The 20,912-nt window shown below is 39.3% G+C and overlaps 2 protein-coding genes across 3 annotated transcripts in view; one reads left to right on the top strand and one right to left on the bottom strand.

Annotated features, from left to right (window-relative positions):
* Window positions 1-392: 392 nt before the first annotated feature.
* Window positions 393-9,047, bottom strand: M6PR (mannose-6-phosphate receptor, cation dependent). Its single transcript, XM_025879647.2, has 7 exons — window positions 8,862-9,047; window positions 5,173-5,352; window positions 3,724-3,890; window positions 2,476-2,585; window positions 2,061-2,191; window positions 1,377-1,503; window positions 393-904 (listed from the first exon to the last, which is right to left on the bottom strand). The coding sequence occupies exons 2-7, from the start codon at window positions 5,349-5,351 to the stop codon at window positions 782-784; spliced, it is 837 nt and encodes a 278-aa protein (XP_025735432.2). The 5' UTR covers window position 5,352; window positions 8,862-9,047; the 3' UTR covers window positions 393-781.
* A 169-nt stretch (window positions 9,048-9,216) lies between these two features.
* KLRG1 (killer cell lectin like receptor G1) overlaps window positions 9,217-20,912 on the top strand; it is a 48,123-nt gene continuing 36,427 nt past the window's right edge. The window contains exon 1 of one of the 2 annotated variants that reach the window (XM_073878011.1): window positions 9,217-9,347. The gene's annotated coding sequence lies outside the window, so the exon portion shown is untranslated. Of the gene's footprint in view, window positions 9,348-9,568; window positions 9,872-20,912 lie in introns of those variants that run through there. The other variant, XR_012374008.1, reaches the window with a different exon arrangement.

The following is a 20,912-nucleotide window of genomic DNA, read 5'->3' as shown; positions in this document are numbered from 1 at the left end:
ACCCCTGTAGCACAGGAGGTCCAATTCACTTTCCCTTTCCAATGGACTAGACTTCTGGATAAGGCATTTTGGCCACATATGGACCAGTGACCACGAGCCCACAATCCAGGGCCCAGTTCTGACTATAAGGTCACTCCAATGCCAACAACTGATGTGATGGTATTTTATAATCCTCTAAGTGGGAAATTAAAACATTTTCCCCATCCTAATCCCAGAGGTGGGAGAAGCAAGTCTGCAACATCTCCAGGCTCAGACCAAATGGCAATACTTGGAACGCAACCAAGTAATCACCACAGAGTAGTTCCAAGTAGCAAAAAATTACATCCAGATTCTCATGGAAACTACTGTAGGGTACAGAGTAACAGCATGAAAGCAATCAAACCTTGTATAAATAATGTTTCTTTGCCCTTTTTTTTTAATTAAAGAAATCCAGTGTCTCAAAAACTTGTGAAAAGGTGTTTAAAAAAGGAGCCTGCCACACTGTTTTTGTCACTGTAACTATCCTACTTGTACCTTCTGATACCAAGAGATAGTGTGATAGCCTCTTCTGCACAGGCCCTATTTTCTCTCTCCTACAACTGTATTCTAGAGGAAAAACAAAACGGAACAAAGGGAAGGCATTTCTACTAGTGAGAAGAGAATACAAATCAAAAGCAAACTGGAAAGCAAGAGCAATGTTAAGGGTGGGATGAGAGAACTGGAGTGGACACTGCTTAAGAAATCTGGCTGAGTATGCTTTGGTTTGGGGGACTGGAGAAGCAGCTGGGTATTTAAAGTGCAATCACATTGGTAATAAATGATCATCCCTTTCTTCTGACTCCTCCCCCAGCTGATCATCCCCCACACCACGATATGCAGCAGGCACATTTCGGGGTTTAGAACGGCACACAAAGTCACAACCATCCTGCAGAAAGAAGCAAAGGAAGGAAATGATAATTTGGAATAACCAACTTGGAGGGTAAGGCAAATATGTACCTATGGTCTAAGAATATGCCAAGAACTAGGTTTCTTCAAGGAAGATGAAGAGAAAATCCAGAAGCTCTAAGGATCGGCCTAAATTGAATTTAGGGCTAACGGGAGAAAAATTCTAATTAGGTCTTTCTTTCTCCCCATCCAGGTCCCTTAATAGCTTTATCATATTCCTCAATTTAAGCAACAGTGTTGCTCTTCCAGCCAGGTCTTTAGCAAGGCCAGACACTAAGATGTTACTTTATACCAGGGCCAACAAGTACTTTGTACTTGGTTTGCTGGGACTTCTGTGGGTTTAGCACCCAAAGTCCTATGTCCTTGGAAATCCCTCAGTCTGGGTAAACCAGGATGGTTGGTCACTCAACCTTGCCCGCAGGCTAGACTCAGCCAGCAGTCCTATTACTTACTGCTACCAGGTTGCCAAGATCTTGCCAGAAGGCTAAGTGGGGAAACTGCTCCATTCCCTTGGCTCCCACCACCAGTCGCTGGTATAGGAACCCCCCGATGATATAGACCGCAACCAGTGATGCAAACCTATGAGGAAGAAAAACATCTCTACTTAAAAACCAAGGAATACTAAAACTCTGATAATAAAGATAATCTTTATATTCATTAGTGGTTTCCCAGTCTGTATTCTATTAAAATGGGGGGGGGGCGACCAAAACAGGGAGGGTACCTTCTTTAGAAAACCAATTAGAGCACTAGAAGCAAAGGCTCAGACAAAAATAAGACCTAGTGTGTGACTCTTAGAGCCAAGAATAGGTACTATTAGCTATACAGTTCCATTTCTCCAAAAGTTCTTATAATCTAATGGGATAGTATTAAAAACTGTCCAGTCCTCCAGTAATGGGATAGAAAGCATTTCCAAATGCAAATATTTATCAGGGGTGAAACATTAGATCTAATTTTTTTTAAGCTTGCGTAGTCAAGAGTTTAAAGAGAATTTTCACAAAGTTTCCCACCTCCAATTATGGTACAGTGCGTGCACACACACAAACACACAGAATTTTTGTCTAAATACCACCAAGTAACTGAGTTTAAGGAAAAAAAAAAAAAGGAAGGTTTGGACTGATAAGGGAAAAAGCACTCACGTGACTAGTAAGATAGAACCCACACTAAGGTGGGAGATCTCTGGGGAACAGGCCAGGCTGCTATCCATCTCAAAGAGGTAGAAACAATCTTGAACTTTGCCTCGCTCCTCAGACACAGGGTTAAAATTGCCCTGACGATGAAGGACAGAACACAACGCTTATGTGGTAAACTGTTTCCTTTTGACCCTTAGAAAAAGAAAAAACCCACAAGCTAAAAAAGCATTTGCTTTCTCTTGACTGAATAACTTATTTTCCATGTATGATGGAAGACAGGTGCCTGTGACACAAGAAAAAACTGAACTTCTAGTTTTCTCCGATCCATCCCGATGTATCTTGTCCCCTCTGGAAATTCTCTCCCACCTCAGGCCAGTCCTGTCATCTGTTCTCTAGGCTCGTGTGCCCCAGGACGCCTCACCGCTAGCGTGTGTCGATTGCAGGAGATCATCACCACTGCACGACGCTGCTCCATGCCACAGTGACTGTCATATTCGTCACCCCCTTTATAGATCAGCATGATCCAATTACCTGAGGAGGGACAAGGGAAATGTTGCTTTGGGGTGGGGGGAAAAGCAGAGGCAGGCCTGGGTACAATGGTAGAAAGGCACTGAGGAGTTCAATGAAATTGGTCTTAATTAAAATAACCAGTATCAATATGAGTTCTGTAGTACAGAAATACCAAGCTAAATCCTGCTTCTTTGTAACAGCTTTCTGTTCCTTTAAGACAACTAAGAATCAGATATTCATATAAGAATAATCCTAATTTTCCACATTAAAGGCAGGCAACCGATAGTACAAAAACAATTAGGACCCATACTCTGACAATGATTGACATTTTCTGAACACCTGCTAACATCAGAAGAGGTTCCATAAAATTCTTAGGTGGCAGCAAAACCTAAGATTTAAAATTAGCCCCAGATAAATACAATATGGATGATTTTTAAGATCGGGAGCCATTTGTTCTTTAATATTTATGGCATTCAAATTTCTTTTGCAAAATATCCTTTGATTTATCAATCACGTGAGGTGAATAAGGTTAAAAATTCTTCTAATCTTGCATATGAAGAAACACAAGAAGATGAAATGATTTTTCAAAGTCACAGGACAAATAAACATGAGCTGGGTAAAAAATCCAGTCTTCCAATCCCTACCCCCAAACTCTTGATGTTATTTTTCATTATATTATTGATATGAACAAATATGTGCACTGGAAAATACAGTTATCTGCTTAAGGGAGGGAATCAGACCACAGGTGCTCATAGTTCTTTCTAGCAATATGATTTTATGACTTTTGAGAAACCTAATCACCATAGCACAAGTTGTTTGGGGAAGTTTTTGTAGACTGGTTTGCAAAAAAGCTTAATGTCTGAAAATGTAACTGGCAAAACTGGACTAATTCAATGAGAAATGGTCATTGTTGGTATTTTCAAGTCTGGTGTGAAAAACACATGAAGCTACAGAATCCCAGCTAGATTCTTTATGCATGAGCTTTTCATTAACTTTAAAACAAACACATAAAGGTCCTGAGCCATGGCTCCAGAGGAGCCGTGTTAGTCTCAGGTGAGCTGAAGCATATGATACTCGGAAGAGAATGGAAAAGGCTGACACATACAGGACTGCCAGAGGAATTGACATGGGATCAATTAATCAACAGGGAGAGTCTTACTTCCATTGAAGATGTGAGTCTCGTTGAGTCTCCCTACCACTGTCTCCTTCCCGTTACTTTTGTTGATCTGCACCAGGCCTGCCCCAGAGGTGCGGTTGCCAGCTTCCCGGCACACCCTGAACATGTAGATATATGTGTCTGGGCCCTGGCCCACAGTGCTCTCAAAGCTGTAAGGAGAAGTGAGGAGAACGAAGGAAGAATTACTGGCTATCAGCCTTAGGACAAGCAGCCTCTCTTCCTTTAAGCTGCCTCCCCACCCTCCCACCTCCCTGCCCACCCCCAAGTGTGATCAATTTATTTACCTGATGTCACAACTAAATGTACTAGTGAATATTTGTTGATCAAGAGATATCCATGTAACAGTGAATAGTTTATTTGTTGAATGAGACAATCCTAACTATTGATGACTGATTAAAACACAAGATCCAAGACAGCTAGATATTCTAGAATACCTGTTCTAGACCATGCTGAAGTGTCAGTTGCTATTTCCCTGTGAATAAGGATCTATGTTCATGGGAAGTATCCCATGGTCCCTTGTTCTTTGAAGATTATCTTCAGATTTATATACGTGAAGATTCCAGACACTTATGTGTATAGGCCTCAATGTTTATCTGATACTTCTAAAGTCCTATTATATGGAAGTACCAAATAATGCTTTTTAATTCCTACAAGGTGGTCTCCTGGATCCAGTCTTGAAAACAGTTACTCTTCTACATAAGAGAATTGCACATTGCTACTAAAAACTGGGCTGAGAATTTGCTCTATAGCATAAAAAAAAGTAGGGGTGCTTGAGTGGCTCAGTAGGTTAGGCGTCTGACTCTTGATCTCATCTCAGGTCTGGACCTCAGGGTTGTGGATTCGAGCCCTACATCGGACTCCACGCTGGGCATGGAGCCTACTTAAAAAAAAAAAAAATTAAAAAATGAAGATATCATGGCCAAATAAGACCAGTATTACTAAAGTTCAGATTAGAACCATCTCCGAGAGAGGTTATTATACATGTATTCCCACCACATAGAGTGGTAATACTAAAATAAAGTCAGTAAGTGGAGAGAAAAAAAACAGTTTTTTATGATTTTATTTATTTACTTATTTAAAAGATTTTATTTATTTGACAGAGAGCGATACAGCAAGAGAGGGAACACAAGCAGGGAGAGTGGGAGAGGGAGAAGCAGGCCTCCTGTGGAGCAGGGAGCCCGACGCTGAGCTCGATTCCAGGACCCTGGGATCATGACCTGAGCCGAAGGCACACGCTTAATGACTGAGCCACCCAGGCGCCCCTGGGTTTTATTTGTTTTAAAAGTGTCTCTACCCAATGTGGGATTCGAACTTACAACCACAAGATCAAGAGTTGCATTGCTCCACCAACTGAGCGAGCCAGGCGCCCTGGAGGTAAAGATTCTTTAACAAAGTTATTTTCTCAAGCCCTTCAAAGCTCTTCTCATTTACCTTTTGTTATACAGCGGTTGCAGCCTCTTCAGTAGAGCCAACTCTTTCTCGGACTCTCGACCTTTCTCTCCCACCAGGTCACAGGTTTTTTCTTCTGTCTGCCAGGATTCTCTTACTACCACAGCTAGGAGCAGTGGCAGGAGCAGTCCAGTCCTCCAGCAGCTGTAGAAGGGGAACATCCTTTTGGGAGATGGGGTGTGGGTGTTGAAGAAGCGGGGGAAGATCAGGAGAGGGGGGAAAGTGATAAAGCGCATGAATGTGTAATCTTTACGGTTTTATCTTCCATCCATCACTTATTTTACACTAGTCAGTTTTCCTCATTATCACAAAGTTGGGTTTTATTTTCTTGCGTCTATTTCAAGCTTTTAACTTTCACCCATTATTTTTCCCCCGTTCTTTAATATTCAGAATAGGATTCTTAATCTTTAGGTTTCTCTTTTTCTTTTTCTTTATTTTTAAAGATTTACTTATTTATTTTGAGAGAGTGCGAGCATCTTTACTGTTTTGTGAAAAGTTAGACTGCAATATCTCATTTAAAGTTTAATACTAGTTCATAAAAACTGCTTCAACCTGTGGTCCTCCCTAAGATGACAATGAAATTATAATACTTGATCAAGTCTAGTTGAAAGTTATTGAGAAAGATGTAAGATAGAGAAAGGGACTTCAGTACTTTGGGTCCTAACTTCTCCTATCAATAGTCAGGAGCATCCAACAGTCTTTGTTCATATTCACCATAAGAAAGATGACTAGAGATAAACACAGCCATAGCACCTAAAAGTTGACATTTATCTACTTTAATGGCTCATCTCAGAGTTGTCTTTGTACACTCAGAACTGGTAACAATTCTTGGGAATCACTAAGTCACTTTCCAATTCACCTGCTCCTTGTACTGCTCTAGCAATGGAAACACATGGCTCCATTTCCCAAACTCATTTTCTTTTCTCTAATCCATCCTCACACCCAGGACATATTGATGTACCCTTGCAAAAGACTCCACTCTGATGTCCATTAGTTAATGATCCCCCAGGCCATTGCTACTTGTTAATTTCATAACAATGTCACTGTTATCATAAACAGATTTAATTCCTCCAAACCTTTCTCACTTGTAATAACATGCTTCCAGCTACAAGCTTGGACTTTGGTTAATACTCTTTAAAGTCCTCTAACTCTTTTTCAGGCTGTTTCATCAGCTCCTGTGCATTTCTAGAATATAAAACTAGGCAGAGTTTAATGGGTACTAGTAAGTTTAAAGATAGGAAAATGGACGCTCTGAGCCCTGACTGAATTTTCTCTACTCCCCTAAACAAATTTACACTTGATCTTCTGTTTTCCACATTCCCCTAGGGCAACAAATGCTTGGGAAGTTGTCTCCCTGACTTTGTGTATTTCCTTTTCTTTTTTTTTTTAAGATTTTATTTATTTATTTGACAGAAAGAGACACAGCGAGAGAGGGAACACAAGCAGGGGGGAGTGGGAGAGGGAGAAGCAGACTCCTCATTGAGCAGTGAGCCCTACACGGCCAATCCCAGGATGCTGGGATTATGACCCGAGCCGAAAGGCAGACACTTAACCGACTGAGCCACCCAGGCACCTCAACTTTGGGTATTTCCAAAATCAACTCACTATAGCAATATTAATAAAGTCCACAGAATAATTATCGCGTCATAAAGTCTGAGGCCCCCATAAACACATTTAAAGCACTAATAGAAAACTTAATAGAGTGCTTGCCTTTTACTCTTAAAAGCACTTAACATGCATTAACTAATTAATCCTTACAAAAACGTTATGCAGTAAATACAATTATTGTCCTTATTTTACAGATGAGAAAACTGAGACACAGCCAGGGAGTGACCCAGAAAGTCTGGCTCCAGAGCTCATGGTCTACACTTAACCACTACATGTGTATCCCCTTTCACATTAATTTTTGGGGGCTCAAGAGGAGGCAGCCAAAGCTTTCTTTTTGACAAAGCAGGGGGGAAGTGACTCCTCACACAGTTCACTGAATAGGAGATGGAATAAAGAACTCAAACCTCAAACTCCTACCTTCCCTAAATTAACTCATTGCTCAACACACTATGTGACCAGCTGTGTTCCTAAAAAAGTATTAAGAGATTCCTTTTATTAGATTGATTTAACATGCCATATTCTTTATATTCTCTTCAGGGTCTAATTTAAAATTTTAACATTCTGGATTTTCAAGCTCCCCCCACCCCCAAACCAGTTTTCTGGAGGGGATGCTCACACAGAAGGCTGTGTTGTATGGCCTCAAAATTAGTTCCTCATTTGTTAACAGTTGATGATTTCTTTTCCCAAATTAGAACAAAGAATCTTACAAAACTGGGATAGGATAAAGGGTTAAACACCCTGCAGTCTGCTTTAGTGGAGCTGAACCATCTTTCATTTGCTTATTGGTTCAAGAAGTTAGGATGAGAATCAACTTATACTCTTCTTTCTTTTCTGCTTAAGGTTTGTCGGTTTTGAGCTACTTCTTTTTGATTCAGTGACAAATGCTCTAAGTGCTTTATCTATTAGGTTAATCTTCACAGCCCAGAAAAGTAGGTATAATTTCTCTCATTTTGCAGATGAGGAAACTGATGCTTATAGAGGTTAAATTATTTGCCCTAGGTCATACAAGTATTAAACATGTATGAAGTTGGTGGGGCAAGTTGGAGGATTCATGGCATAAAGCTATTTTCTGGAAAATTTCTGATAAATACAGGGGTGCAAAAATTTATTAGGGAGAGTATGAAATCCAAGGGCTGTGTAGTTCCCTTTTATTGTGCTACAATTAGATCCTCAAGGTGCAATAGTTTGTCCAGATACTTTGGAAATAAAGGGCAGGACTTTAAGATTTTGAAAAATCCCCTTCAATTTTCTTGTTCTAGGACAGATCTATTTTGGTAATGCCAAACAATTCTCTACAATGGGATGACCCACGACTAAGCCAGGAATTGGGAAGCAGTTCACATTACTGGGCGTCTGTACCACTCTTTCCCACCCCTCAAGACTAGCCATGAGCATTTTCCATTTTTCAGTGGAATTTCTACTTTCCGCTATTTGGCTCATTCCTGAGGTAGCGGCTCTTATCTCCTGTCTCCAGCAGCCCTACCCTTTTATAGAAGACCAGCCCTAACTAGCTAAACGGCCCAATGCTGAAAAGCCTTAGAGAAGTAGCTCTAGGTCCGATGGGCGGAAGCTCCCCACAAAGAGAAAACACTAGAGAAGCTCTCTAGTAGCTACTCCATACCATACACGCATCCCCTTCAAACTTCTCCCAAGGTTCTAGAAATTCTCATTCCGTCTAATCTCCTGACTTTCCAACTGCCTAGGGCCGTATCCTCTCCAAATGATGCCGCTATACCTTCCTTCACGATGCAGGCCAAAAATTCCCTCTACAGGTATCCAGTAACACCTCAAACGACTCCATACCCAGGGTCCTTCCTTTCTTTGCCTTCCAAACACACGTCGATTCCCTCTCCAGTCTTGGTAGGTCTTTTCTTCCCTCACTCCCTTCGCGACTCTGACTCCCCGCCCTCACGCCTCCGCCTTCATTCTGCCCTAGGGCTCCTTAGCTGGAATTTTGGCTCGAACCCTGGCCAAAGGAGACTTAGGGATCCCAGCCCCTGTTACGGACACCGAGGTGTGAGCGCTCTCCAGCTCCCCTCCTCCTCCACGCCCCTCATACTCACGTGTCACGGGCAAAGGGAGTAGCCAAGGCGCAGAATCCCCGGCTGAATACCTGTCTGGGGCCGGGAGACAGGGCCAGCGAGGGGCCAGCCGCAGACCCCGGACCCAGAACTCGTGTCAAAGCTTCCCCAAGGCGCCTCGTTGTGCTCCACTCCGAGAACCGGAAACAGGAAGCACCAGGCGTCCTCTGAGCAACTGCTCCTCCCACTAGACCCCGCGGCATGTGACCATAAAACCATTTCGCCCCTTTCTCCTTCCCGGTCTCCTGGCCGATCCCAGACGCTGATTGGCCAGGGTCCTGGCCATGTAGCTCCGCCCCCGTCCTATCAACTCCAATCATTATCGACATTTTCAAGTTGAGTTCCACCTTTTCGGGTCGCCTTTTCAACCAATGGAGTCCCAGAGTCCCGCCTCCGAGCTTCTCCTCTCGAAGAGTCACGCGCGGTCACGCAGGGTCACGCGCAATCACGCGCCAGGCCCGCTCCCCGGTAGGTCCCCCTGAAGGCGGTGCGCGAGGGCGGGCGGCGGAAGCGGAAATGTGGAAAGGGGGCCTTGGGCCAGGCCTCAGTGGGAGCTGTAGTTCTCACCCCAGGTCTCTTCCTCTCCGTACTTCCCCAGCTCGTTTGCCGCCTGCGAGAGGCGCTGTTTCGCCGTCTGCCGGCCCCGAGTCACGTTGTCTCCAGGGTCCGCGGCACCCAGGGGATAGTGGACAGCGATTGGGTCGCGGTAGTCCGAGCTTTCTTAACGACACCTTTGTTATTTCCTTTCTACAGTTTAGTACCTTGGGGTCTATTGTTACCGATACTGTTTTCGTTACCCTTGTCATCCCGGTCATTTTGGGTAAAACACTGCAACCAGCTCTGTTCACCAGAGGTTTCGTGGCATTTTGCGTGATGAGCACTCTAACCAATTCTGTTCAGTCCATCCTGTCGGCATTTCTGGTGTCCTGGGGAAAGAGCTATTCACTTTTAGTTTTTCTGCCTTTGCCAAGATCCTTTGCGGTTTCCCTCAGGTCAGTCTTATTTGTTGCTTGCTGAAGTCCTGCGCGTTTCTGGAACTTGGTTCAGTTTTGCTCCTGTGACTTTCTGGATTAACTCTTCTCTAACTGCCCGCTTGTTGCCTCTACCTGGTTTTAGCCCGATTTCATTCTGCTTTGACTCCTACGTTGCTTTTGTGTGTGTCCCCCCTCTCTTCACGGGTAGGGACTGGATTTTGATTTGTCCTCTCCCCAGAGCTAGTACAATGTTTTGAGTCCAGTAATAACAGAAGCTAATACGTGCATAGTTCTGTGGTGCCGGCACTGTTTTAAGTGCTTTAAATGAGTATTGATTCGGGGCGCCTGGGTGGCTTAGTCATGGTGTCTGCCTTTGGCTCAGGTCGTGATCCCAGGGTCCTGGGATCGAGCCCCGCATCGGGCTCCCTGCTCAACAGGAAGCCTGCTTCTCCCTCTCCCACTCCCCCTGCTTGTGTTCCTGCTCTCACCAACTCTCTCTGTCAAATAAATAAATAAAATCTTAAAAAAAAACGAGTATTGATTCATTTAATCTTGACACAAACCTTGAATTTTAAAGCTGATGGTGGCTAAGTCACTTACTCTGGGTCCCACAGCTATTAAGTTTCGTTGTCAGTATTCAGGTTCCCTAACTTAGGTGTAAGTTACATAAGCATGTAGTCTTCTGAGTCCAAACTCTCAAGCAATACTTGATGCTTACTGTATAGGATCCTGCATTTGTTTATTAATTGGTACATTCAGTTCAGCCAAGGTAGTTATCATGTCTGGGTTGAGTTTGAATGTGTTCTCAAGAAAAACAAAATTAAAAGATGAGTTTCTTTCTAATAATAATTTGTAATCAGGAAATACAGAGAACGCAAAACAAAAATCCAAAAACCCACCAAGAGGTTGTGTATTTACTTCAGGAATATGTTATCCATTTCCTTTTTTTTTTAAAGATCTTATTTATTTATTTGAGAGAGAGAGCACAAAGGGAGAGGGAGAAGCAGGCTCCGAGAGCCTTATGTGGGGCTGGATCCCAAGACCTTGAGATCATGACCCCAGCGAAGGCAGACACCCAATTGACTGAGCCACACAGGTGCCCTTATCCATTATCTTTTAAAAAACATTTCATGTCATCAGATATTTCTCCATATCACTAACTTTACAAATAAACTTTTTAATGTTTGCATAATATTTAGATGTATGGATTGCTGCTTAAGCAATTCCATTAGAGTCAGGTATTTAAGTTATTTCTATTGAATTACTTTTATCAATTCATTCAACAAATATTTACTGAACAATTACACTGTTGCAGATTTTGGGGGATGCATCAGAGGAAAAAAAGACAAAAATCCCTTTTACAATGAGCTTTCATTCTAGAATTGATGTTCATTTGTTGGTGAATTCAAATTTTAACTTCAGAAATATTGCTTCTTGGTCATTGCCTAGAGTAGTATTGGGCTGGAGGGAAGGTAGGGTGCATGTTGGAAGTGGTGAAAGGTCCAGCAATGCAGTTGAGCAGGATGAATAAATAACTTGTCTTATGTAGCAGGAGTGAGAAGGAGGGAGACACTTCCCTTTCCATCCACTTACAAATAACCTGGGTTACTTCCCTGCTTTTCAGCCTTTAGTGCCCATTGTGGAAACTATATGTGCCAGGGACAAAAACCGAAATTAGCAGGGTTTTTTTGCCTTTCTGCTCTGCATCTCTCTAGCCATATCATTAATAAGGACACCCTCCACATTGTACCCACACCTACACCCCCTTCCACAAATACAGTTGCTCACTTTGTTTAGAAAGCAGTTCTGTGACTTTTGTTCTAAAATCAAATGCTGAGGATCCCTCCTGTTTAGTATAAGCAGAGGAGGGGAAGGTGCTTGAAAGATCTAGTCCCCCCTGCTTTTGTCCATGGGGATATAGTCCAAGACCCTGAGAAACCACGAACAGTACCGAACTCTATATATACTATATATTTTTCTTATACATAACCTATGATAAACCTTAATTTATAAGTGAGGCACAGTGAGAGATTAACAACAATAAAAATAAAATAGAACAATTATAACAACATGTGAATATGGTCGCTGTCAAAATATCTTAACTGTGCTGTACTTACCCTTCTTCTTGGGATGGTGTGGGATGATATGCCCACATGATGAAACGAAGTGAGGTGAATGACATAGGTATTGTGACTTAACATTAGGTTGCTATTGACAGATAAGTCAGGAAGAGGATCATCTGCTTCCAGAATGTGGTTGACCTTGAGTAACCGAAATTCCAGAAGGTGAAACTGGGTAGGGCAGACTACTGTATCCTGAATTCTTCCTTCAGTTCATTGCTTTGATAATTTTCCCGGATCTGCTTTCTTCGTTAACTCTGAGCTGGGAGCTTGGTTGGGAATGGCTTTTTAAACCTCTCAGCAGCTTCCTTCTGTATGAGTTTTGTGTTACAGGTTTTGCTCTGGTTTCACTATCAAATCCTACCTGTTTACAATTTCTGATTTGCTCAGGGATCTTTTGAAATTTGTTTGGTAGTTTCTTAATCCTGTTATGCATGTATTCAGTTTGCTATCTTGAACCCGATTTCAGTTTTGAATTTTTATTGATGCTTTCCTTTTAAGATGTTTAACATATTTCAAGGACTAAATATATTTTTTTGTTTTTGGTAATTTTCAATTTTAATATAATTTAACATTTTTAGAATAGATGTAAGAATAGTAAAAAGAACTCTTGTATTCACTTTACCTGGATTTGCCAGTGGTTTACGAGTTGCCCCATTTGCTTTATTAGTCTCCCCTCTTCCTGTACGTACACACACACACACACACACACACACGCACTAGTTTATTTTGAACAATTTGAAAGTTGCCCATTACTGTTAAGTATATTTGTATTTCCCAAGAATAAAGATATTCTCTTACCTTACCACAATATAATCATCACAATTAGAAACTGTAACATTGGTAGAATATTATTACCTAATCCATGGCCCATATTCAGATTTCATTAATCGTCCCAGTAAATATGCTTTATAATTATTTCCCATTCCCCAACCACAGAAACCAAGCAGGAGTCACACATTGCAGTTGTCATTTTTCTTTATCTTGTTTGTCCTTGAAATTTTGAAAAGTACAGGTCACTTAATTTGTAGAATGTCTCTCATTTTGGGTTTGTCTGATATTTCCTCATGATTATATTTAGGTATTTTGATAGGACTAAAAGAGAAGTGATGTGCCCTTATATCAGTCAGCATCCAATTAGAAGACAGATACCACACCAGTGATCTTAAGGAAAATTTTAATATAGACTTGTTTTCTAGTAAAAAATAAGTACTAAGAGGGGGTAAACAAGGACTCTAGGTTATACAGAAGTTACGCAGAAATAATAACTACAAAATGCAGCTACCACCTCTGGGCTGAAGAAGAGTTAGCAAGGAGGTATCTTAGAAACTTGAAGGAAGTGCTCACTTCCCCAGCCACAAGGTAGAGATTCGACCTGTGAAGAGAAGGTGTAGTTCCTGCCACAGGAACAGGCAGCCCACTGATGTAACAGATAAATTGCTGGAGGCTGTGGGTTGATGTTGAACTGCCAGTGGGAGCCTGCCTTTGTCATTTTGACATGTCCCCATCATTTTTTGAGCAAATTCTTTACTATGTTCCATGTTTATCTTGTATTTTGATTACCCTAGAATCAGTCATTTCTCCAAGGGAGCTTGTTCTTTTTAGTGAAAGAGTGGTGTTGAGAAACCAAGGTCTGATGACAAGGGATGTTTGTTGCTACTTTTGCGTCAGTGCTTTAGTGCCTCTCAGCAGTTAGGAAATCTATATATTTTTTCAAGAGTGAGAAACCAGGATCCCATTATACTCAATATATTTATACATTTGTTCACACATAAGAAAAGACAGGAAGTAGTTTTATAACTGATAAACCATACCATTGTGTAAAGCAAGCCTACTAATTAGAGTTCAGTATTTGTTTAAAGTTTCATTTTTTTTGTTGGTGAGGTAAAATTTATAAATAATGAAATACGTGACCCTTCAGTATACAATTCAGTGAATCTTAACAGTGCATCATAACTGTAACCACCCTGTAATCAAGTTTTAGTACATTTTCATCACCCAAGAATATTTCCTCATGTCCCTTTCTAGTCCTGTCTAGTATTTTCATTACAGTGTTGCATAGAAATGATAAAATTAGACATCCTTGCTTTGTTCCTGGGATAAACCACACTTTGTAATGATGAATTGTCTCATGTTTTTCTGATTTTGATTTGCTGATTTTTTTCAAAGATCTTGATGTCTATATTCATTAATGTTGGAGTCTAATTTTTTTTCTTTTTTTAAAAAAAATTATTTATTTATTTGTCAGGGAGAGAGAGAGAGAGCACGGGAGAGCACAAGCAGGGGGAGCTGCAGGCAGAGGGAGAAGCAGGCTCCCCGCTGAGCAAGGAGCCCCTACATAGGACTCAATCCCAGGACCCTGGGATCATGACCTGAGCCGAAGGCAGCCGCTTAACCCACTGAGCCACTCAGGCACCCCTAATTTTTTTTTTTCTTGTAGTTCTTTGTCAGTTTTGTATCAGAGTCATGATAGCTGCCTAAAAAAAGTTGGAGAGTATATTTTCATTTTCTATTTTCTGAAGGAATTGTGTTATTTATTCCTTGAAGTTTGATAGAATATGCTATTGAAGTCATCTGAGCATGAAGCTTTCTTAATGAGAAGGTTTGTATTAAGAAATTCAGTTTCTTTAGTAGAGCCATTCAAAAATTTGTTTCTTCTTGTGTCAGTGGTAAATTGTATTTTTCTTTTTTGGGGGGGAATTATCTATACATTTCATTTATTTGGACTCTATAAATACAAAAAATTAAAAGTCAAATATATTTTCATTTGCTAATATTAGTTATTATTATGAGACATTATCCTATATAAAATCTATTGAGTGATCTGTTTATATTGCCTACAGACTTCTTTTTTTAAATTCAATTAACATACAATGTATTACTGGTTTCAGAGGTAGAGGTTAGTGATTCATCAGTCTTAAATAATACCCAGTGTTTGTCAAAGAATTTTTCTATTTTATCTAAATTGTTAAATTTATTGGCATACAGATACAATATTCCCTTATTATCCTTTTTATGTCTTTAAAATCTGTAGTAATGTACTCGCTTCATTCTTGATATTCATAATTTGTCTTCTCTCTTTGTTTCTTGGTAAGTTTTGTTACAAGTTTATCAGTCAATAATCTTATCAAATAACCAAATTTTTATTTTTATTTTGTTAATTTATATTATATATATAAGCATATATGTTATATAATAATAAAAATTTGTTAATTTTTCTGTTGCGTGTGGTTAGTTTTTTAAATTTTATTGATTTAGAATTTAAAATTTCTGACCTTCTGCTTGCTTTGGTTTTTAATTTGTTCTTTTTGTATCTTCTTAAATTAGAAACAGATTATTTAAAATCTTTCTTCTTTTGTATTCACTTAAAGCTCTAACATTCTCTTTAAGCTACTGGTCTACAAATTTTCATAATTACTTAGTTTTTTAAATAATTTCTAATTTTGTGTATTATTTCTTCTTTGACCCATGGATTATTTAGAATGTGTGTGTGTGTTTTCGGTATACAGAAAGTCATGTTAATTATTCTAACAGAATTTTTTTTTTGTTTTTTTCTGCCTCTTTGTAATTATCTTTATTATTACATCAATGAAAAAAATCTCAGGTTAGTCCCCTGGGTTTTTAACACCTCTCACCTCTCTAACGCTTTTTTTTTTTTTAAGATGTTATTTATTTGTTTGACACAGAGAGAGAGAGAGCGCGCAAGCAGGGGGAGTGGTGGGGAGAGGGAGAGTTGATGCAGGGCTTGATCCCAGGACCCTGTGATCATGACCTGAGCTGAAGGCAGATGCTTAATTGACTGAGCCACCCAGGTGCCCCTAACGCTTTTTTTTAAAAAAATATTTTATTTATTTATTTATTTATTTATTTGAGAGAGAGAATGAGAAAGGGAGAGTACATGAGAGGGGGGAGGGTCAGAGGGAGAAGCAGACTCCCTGCTCAGCAGGGAGTCCGATGCGGGACCCGATCCCGGGACTCCAGGATCATGACCCGAGCTGAAGGCAGTCGCTTAACCAACTGAACCACCCAGGCACCCCGCTTTTTTTTTTAATTGAGCTATAATTGACATAGAAGTTTTAGTTTTGAGTGTACATGTAATGATTTGATATATGCATACATTTCAGAATGATTACCACAGTTAAGTTTGGTCAGCATCCATCACTGCAGTTACCAATTTTTTTCTTGTAGTGAGAACTTTTAAGATCTACTCTCTTGGCAGGTTTCAAATATCTAATACAGTAGTGTTAACTACAGTCACCATGCTGTCCATGACATCCCTATGTCTTATTCATCTTATAATTGGAAGTTTGTACCTTTTAACTTTACTCTCACCCCCTACATCTGGCAACCACCAATTTCTTCCCTATCTATGAGTTCAGGATTTTGTTTTGTTTTTGTTTTTTAGATCCCACTTACAAATGAGATCATACAGTATTTGTTTTTCTCTGTCTGACTTATTTCACTTAACAGTTCCCTCAAGAATAGATGCAAGATGTTGTCACAAATGACAAGATTTTCTTTTTTTATGGCTAAATAATATTCTATTATGTATATATGCCACATTTTCTTTATTCATTCATCTATCAGCAGATAGTTTGTTTCCATGTGTTGGCTGTTGTGAATAATGCTGCAGTGAGGGACGCCTGGGTGGTTCAGTTGTTAGGCGTCTGCCTTCGGCTCAGGTCATGATCCCAGGGTCCTGGGATCGAGCCCCGCATCGGGTTCCCTGCTCAGCGGGGAGCCTGCTTCTCCCTCTCCCACTCCCCCTGCTTGTGTTCCCTCTCTTGCTGTCTCTTTCTGTGTCAAATAAATAGATAAAATCTTTAAAAATATATATATAATGCTGCAGTGAACATGAGAGTGCAGATATATTTTGATATAAAAGATAGAAATGATAATGATTTTGTTTTCTTCAGCTGCATACCCAGGAGTGGAATTGTTGGATCATATGTTAGTTCTATATTTTAAGGTGCCTTCATACTGTTTTCCATAATGGCTGCACCAGTTTCACTCCCACCAATAGTACACAGGGTTCCCTTTTCCTCCCATCCTTTCCAGTACTTTAATAAACACTGTTATTTCTTGTTTTTTGGCTTTTTAAAAAAAGATTTTATTTATTTGAGAGAGAAAGAGAGAGGCAGAGGGAGAGGGATAAGCAGACTGCCTGCTGAGCAGGGAGCCTGATGTGGGGCTTGATCCTAGGACTCTGAGATCATGACTTGAGCTGAAGTACCCAGGTGCCCCGGGCTATTTTTAGAAGGAGCCATTCTAACAGGTGTGAAGTAATATCTCATTGTGTTTTGATTTGTATTTCTCTGATGATTATAAGTGTGTTTTAAAAATTTTTAAATATTTAGGAACTTTCTAGATTTTTTCTTGTTATTGATTCTACTCTGCTCGTAGAACAGAGTAGATTGTAACATTATAACATACTGAAATTTATTAAAGCTTGTATTGTTAGCCAATATGTAATTTACTTGGTAAATATTCCATTTACACTTGAAAAGTATGTGTATTCTGTAGTTGTTTGGTGTCATTACTGATTTTTTTTTTTGTCTGTTTTATCAGTTATTGAGAAAGGGGTGTTTAAATTTTCAACTATGATTATGGATTTATTTCTTTTTTTAATTCAGTGAGGTTTTGCTTCATATGTTTTGAAGTTGTATCATTAGGTGCATACTCATTTGCAGTCGTTACGTGTACTTGATGCTGTGATTCATATAACTATGAAATGTACCTCTTATACTTGTCAGTTTTGTCGTATATTAATAGAACTACTTGTGGTAGGCTAAAAAATGTCCCCCACTCCCACCTCCAAAGATGTCTATGTCCTAATTCCTGGAACCTGTGAATATATTTCCTTACACAGCAAAAGAAACTTTGTAGATATGGTTAAATTAAGAATCTTGCAATGGAAATTATGTTGAATTATCCCCGTAGATCCAGTATAATCACAATGAGGCAGTAGAGTAAAAGTTAGAAAAAAGAGATATGATGGAAACAATGATGCACTTTGAAATGGAGGAAGGGGCTGCAAGCCAAGGAATTCAGGCAGCTTATAGAAGCCGGAAGAATTGGGGCACTCGGGTGGCTCAGTCAGTTAAGCCTTCTACTCTTAATTTTGGCTCAGGTCATGATCTCAGCCCACATCAGGCTCTGTGATCAGCAGAGTCTCCTTGAGATTCTCTCCTTCCCTCTCCCTTTGCTCCTCCCCCTACTCACTCTCTCTCTTAAATAAATAAGTAAATAATCTTTTTTTTTTTTAAAGAAGCAGGACAGATAAAGGAAATGCATTCTTCTCTAAAGCTTCCAGAGGAAAGCAGTCTTCTAACATCTTCATTTTAAATTTTTGACACCCAGAACTGTGAAAGAATAAATGTACGTTGTTTTAAGCCACTGTGTTTATGGTATTTGTTATAGCAATAATAAGAAACTAATATACCACTTCAGGTTTCTTTGGTTACTGTTTGCATGTATCTTTTTCTGTACTTTGTTTTAATCTGTTTGTGTCATCATGTCTGCAGTGCATGTGTTATACACAGCATATTGTTGATTTTTTGCTTTTTTTCCCTAGTGTTACAGTTCCTGCCATTTTTTGATGTGTTCAGTCCATTTTTGATGAATTCAGTTATTGATATGGTTGACTCTAGGTCTGTCATTTTGCTCTTTGTTTATAGTTTGTCTTGTGTGTTTTATTTTCCTTTGTTCTTTTTTTTAAATAAATTAAGAAAAACAATCTTTTATATGTTGCTATGTATTTAAAATTTCTGTTCTTCAGTCTTGTAGGTCTAAGTTTTCATCTTGTGACATTTCTTTTCAGTATGAAAAGCTGCTTTTAGCATTTCGTAGAGTGCTGGACTGCTAATGACAAGTCTATGTTTTCTTTAAATAAAAGTGTTTTTTTTTCTTCCTCTTTATTTTTGGTGGATGTGTTTGCTGGATATAGAATTGTGGATTGGTAGTATCATTCACCCCACACCCCAGATTTATTGAGATACAATTGACATATAACATTGTGTAAATTTAAGGTGTACAGTATGATGATTTGATATATGTATATATTGTGAAATGATTACCACATAAACTCAGTTACTACATCTAACACCTCACATAATTACCTTTTTTTGTGTGGTAAGAATGTTTAACATTTATTCTTAGGAAATTTCAAGTATACAATATAGCATTGTTACCATGTAATCACTATGTGGTACATTACATCCCCAGAACTTACTCATCTTATAACTCGAAGTTTATACCTTTTGACCTATGTCTCCTCATTTGTCCCACCCCTCAGCCCCTGGCAACTGCCGTTCTCTCTGTTAGTATGAGTTTGGTTTTTTTAGATTCTACATATAAATGAGATCATACAGCATTGTTTTTCTCCGACTTATTTCCCTTGGCATAATGCTTTCAAGGTCCATCCATGTTGTTGGGAATCTGATGCAGGACTCGATCCCAGGACTCCAGGATCATGACCTGAGCTGAAGGCAGTTGCTCAACCAACTGAGCCACCCAGGCGCCCTCCTTCTTGGTTTCTGATGAGAATTTGGCAATCATTCATGTCATTGTTCCCCTCTGTTAATATGTTGTTTTTCTCTGGCTGCTTGCAATATTTTCTGTTTATCTGGTTTTCAAGCAGTTTTGTTATGGTGTTCTTAGGTGTGATTTTCCTTATATTTATCCCGAATGGGGTTCATTGAATATCTCATATCTGTACATTTTGCATTAAATTTGGGAAGTATTTTATCATTAATTCTTCAAATTATTTTCCTGCTCCATTATTTTTCTCCTGCATTTCCAGGGCTTCACTTTTTTTTTTTTTTTTAGATTTTGTTTATTTATTTGACAGAGAGAGAGAGAGAGCAGGAACACAAGCAGGGGGAGTGGGAGAGGGAGAAGCAGGCTTCCTGCCGAGCAGGGAGCCGGGTGTGGGACTTGATCCAAGGACCCTGGGGTCATGACCTGAGCCGAAGGCAGACGCTTAATGACTGAGCCACCCAGGTGCCCCTGGGGCTTCACTTTTAAGCACTTGATATTGTCCTACAGATCGCTGAGGCTCTTATTTTATTTTTTCTGTTCTTTATATTGGATAATTTCTAGCAATCTACCTTCACATTCCATTGACCTTTTTTCTGTCCTCTCCAGTTTGCTGTTAATCCCATTCAGTTGGGCTTTTTATTTTTTAAAATTTTAAAAAATTTTTAGTTTTTTAGAATTATGGATATTATTCTTTTCTGATTAAGAATTTTACTTGGTTCTTTTTTATAGTTTCTGTTTCCCTGCTGTGGTTCTTCAGCTTCTTATTCATTATGGCCATTTTTTCCTCTTGTCTTTGAGCATATTTGTATAGCTATTAAAGTCCTTGTTTGCTGATTCCAACATCTATGTCATCTTAAGTTTCTTTTCTACTTACTTTTCTCTGGGCTGTGGCCCACATTTTCTTATTTCTTTGCATTGTAATACTTTTTTATTGTATGCTGGACAATAAATATATTACCTTATAGGGAGTCTGCATTATGTTGCCTTTTTTAAATAAAATTTTTATTTGGAAATAATGTCAGACTTATAGAAGAGTTTCAAAGGTACTACGTAGCATTTTTTCATACCTTTCACCCCATTTCTCCTAATGTTAACATATAAAGTATTCATTTAATCAAAACTAAGAATTAATAACTGCTCTACTATTATTAACTAACTGCAAGTTTTCTTTGAATTTCACCAGGTTTTCACTAATGTTCTTTTTATGTTCCAGGATCTAATCCAGGATACCACCTTGCATTTTTATTTCCTTAATCTTCTCTGGTCTGTGGTAGTTCCTCAGTATTTCCTTATTTTTCATAACCTTGATATAGTTAAAGAGTACTGGTCAGATATTTAGTAGAATGCTTCTCAATTTATAGTTACCTGATTTTTTTTTTTTTTAATCTTTAGACTAAGAT

Source organism: Callorhinus ursinus, unplaced genomic scaffold (genome assembly GCF_003265705.2).
Source record: "Callorhinus ursinus isolate GAN/ISIS: 27379988/994484 unplaced genomic scaffold, GSC_fseal_2.0 scaffold27, whole genome shotgun sequence".
Lineage (NCBI taxonomy): Eukaryota > Metazoa > Chordata > Mammalia > Carnivora > Otariidae > Callorhinus > Callorhinus ursinus.
This window is presented reverse-complemented; position numbering and strand designations above follow the sequence as displayed.

Coding starts and splice junctions, on each gene's coding strand:
- M6PR (XM_025879647.2), bottom strand. CDS start 5,351: ATGTTCCCCTTCTACAGCTGCTGGAGGACTGGACTGCTCCTGCCACTG. Junction 3,891..5,172: donor CAACCGCTGTATAACAAAAG/GTAAATGAGAAG, acceptor TTCTCCTTACAG/CTTTGAGAGCACTGTGGGCC. Junction 1,504..2,060: donor GGTTCTATCTTACTAGTCAC/GTGAGTGCTTTT, acceptor TCTTCCTCATAG/GTTTGCATCACTGGTTGCGG.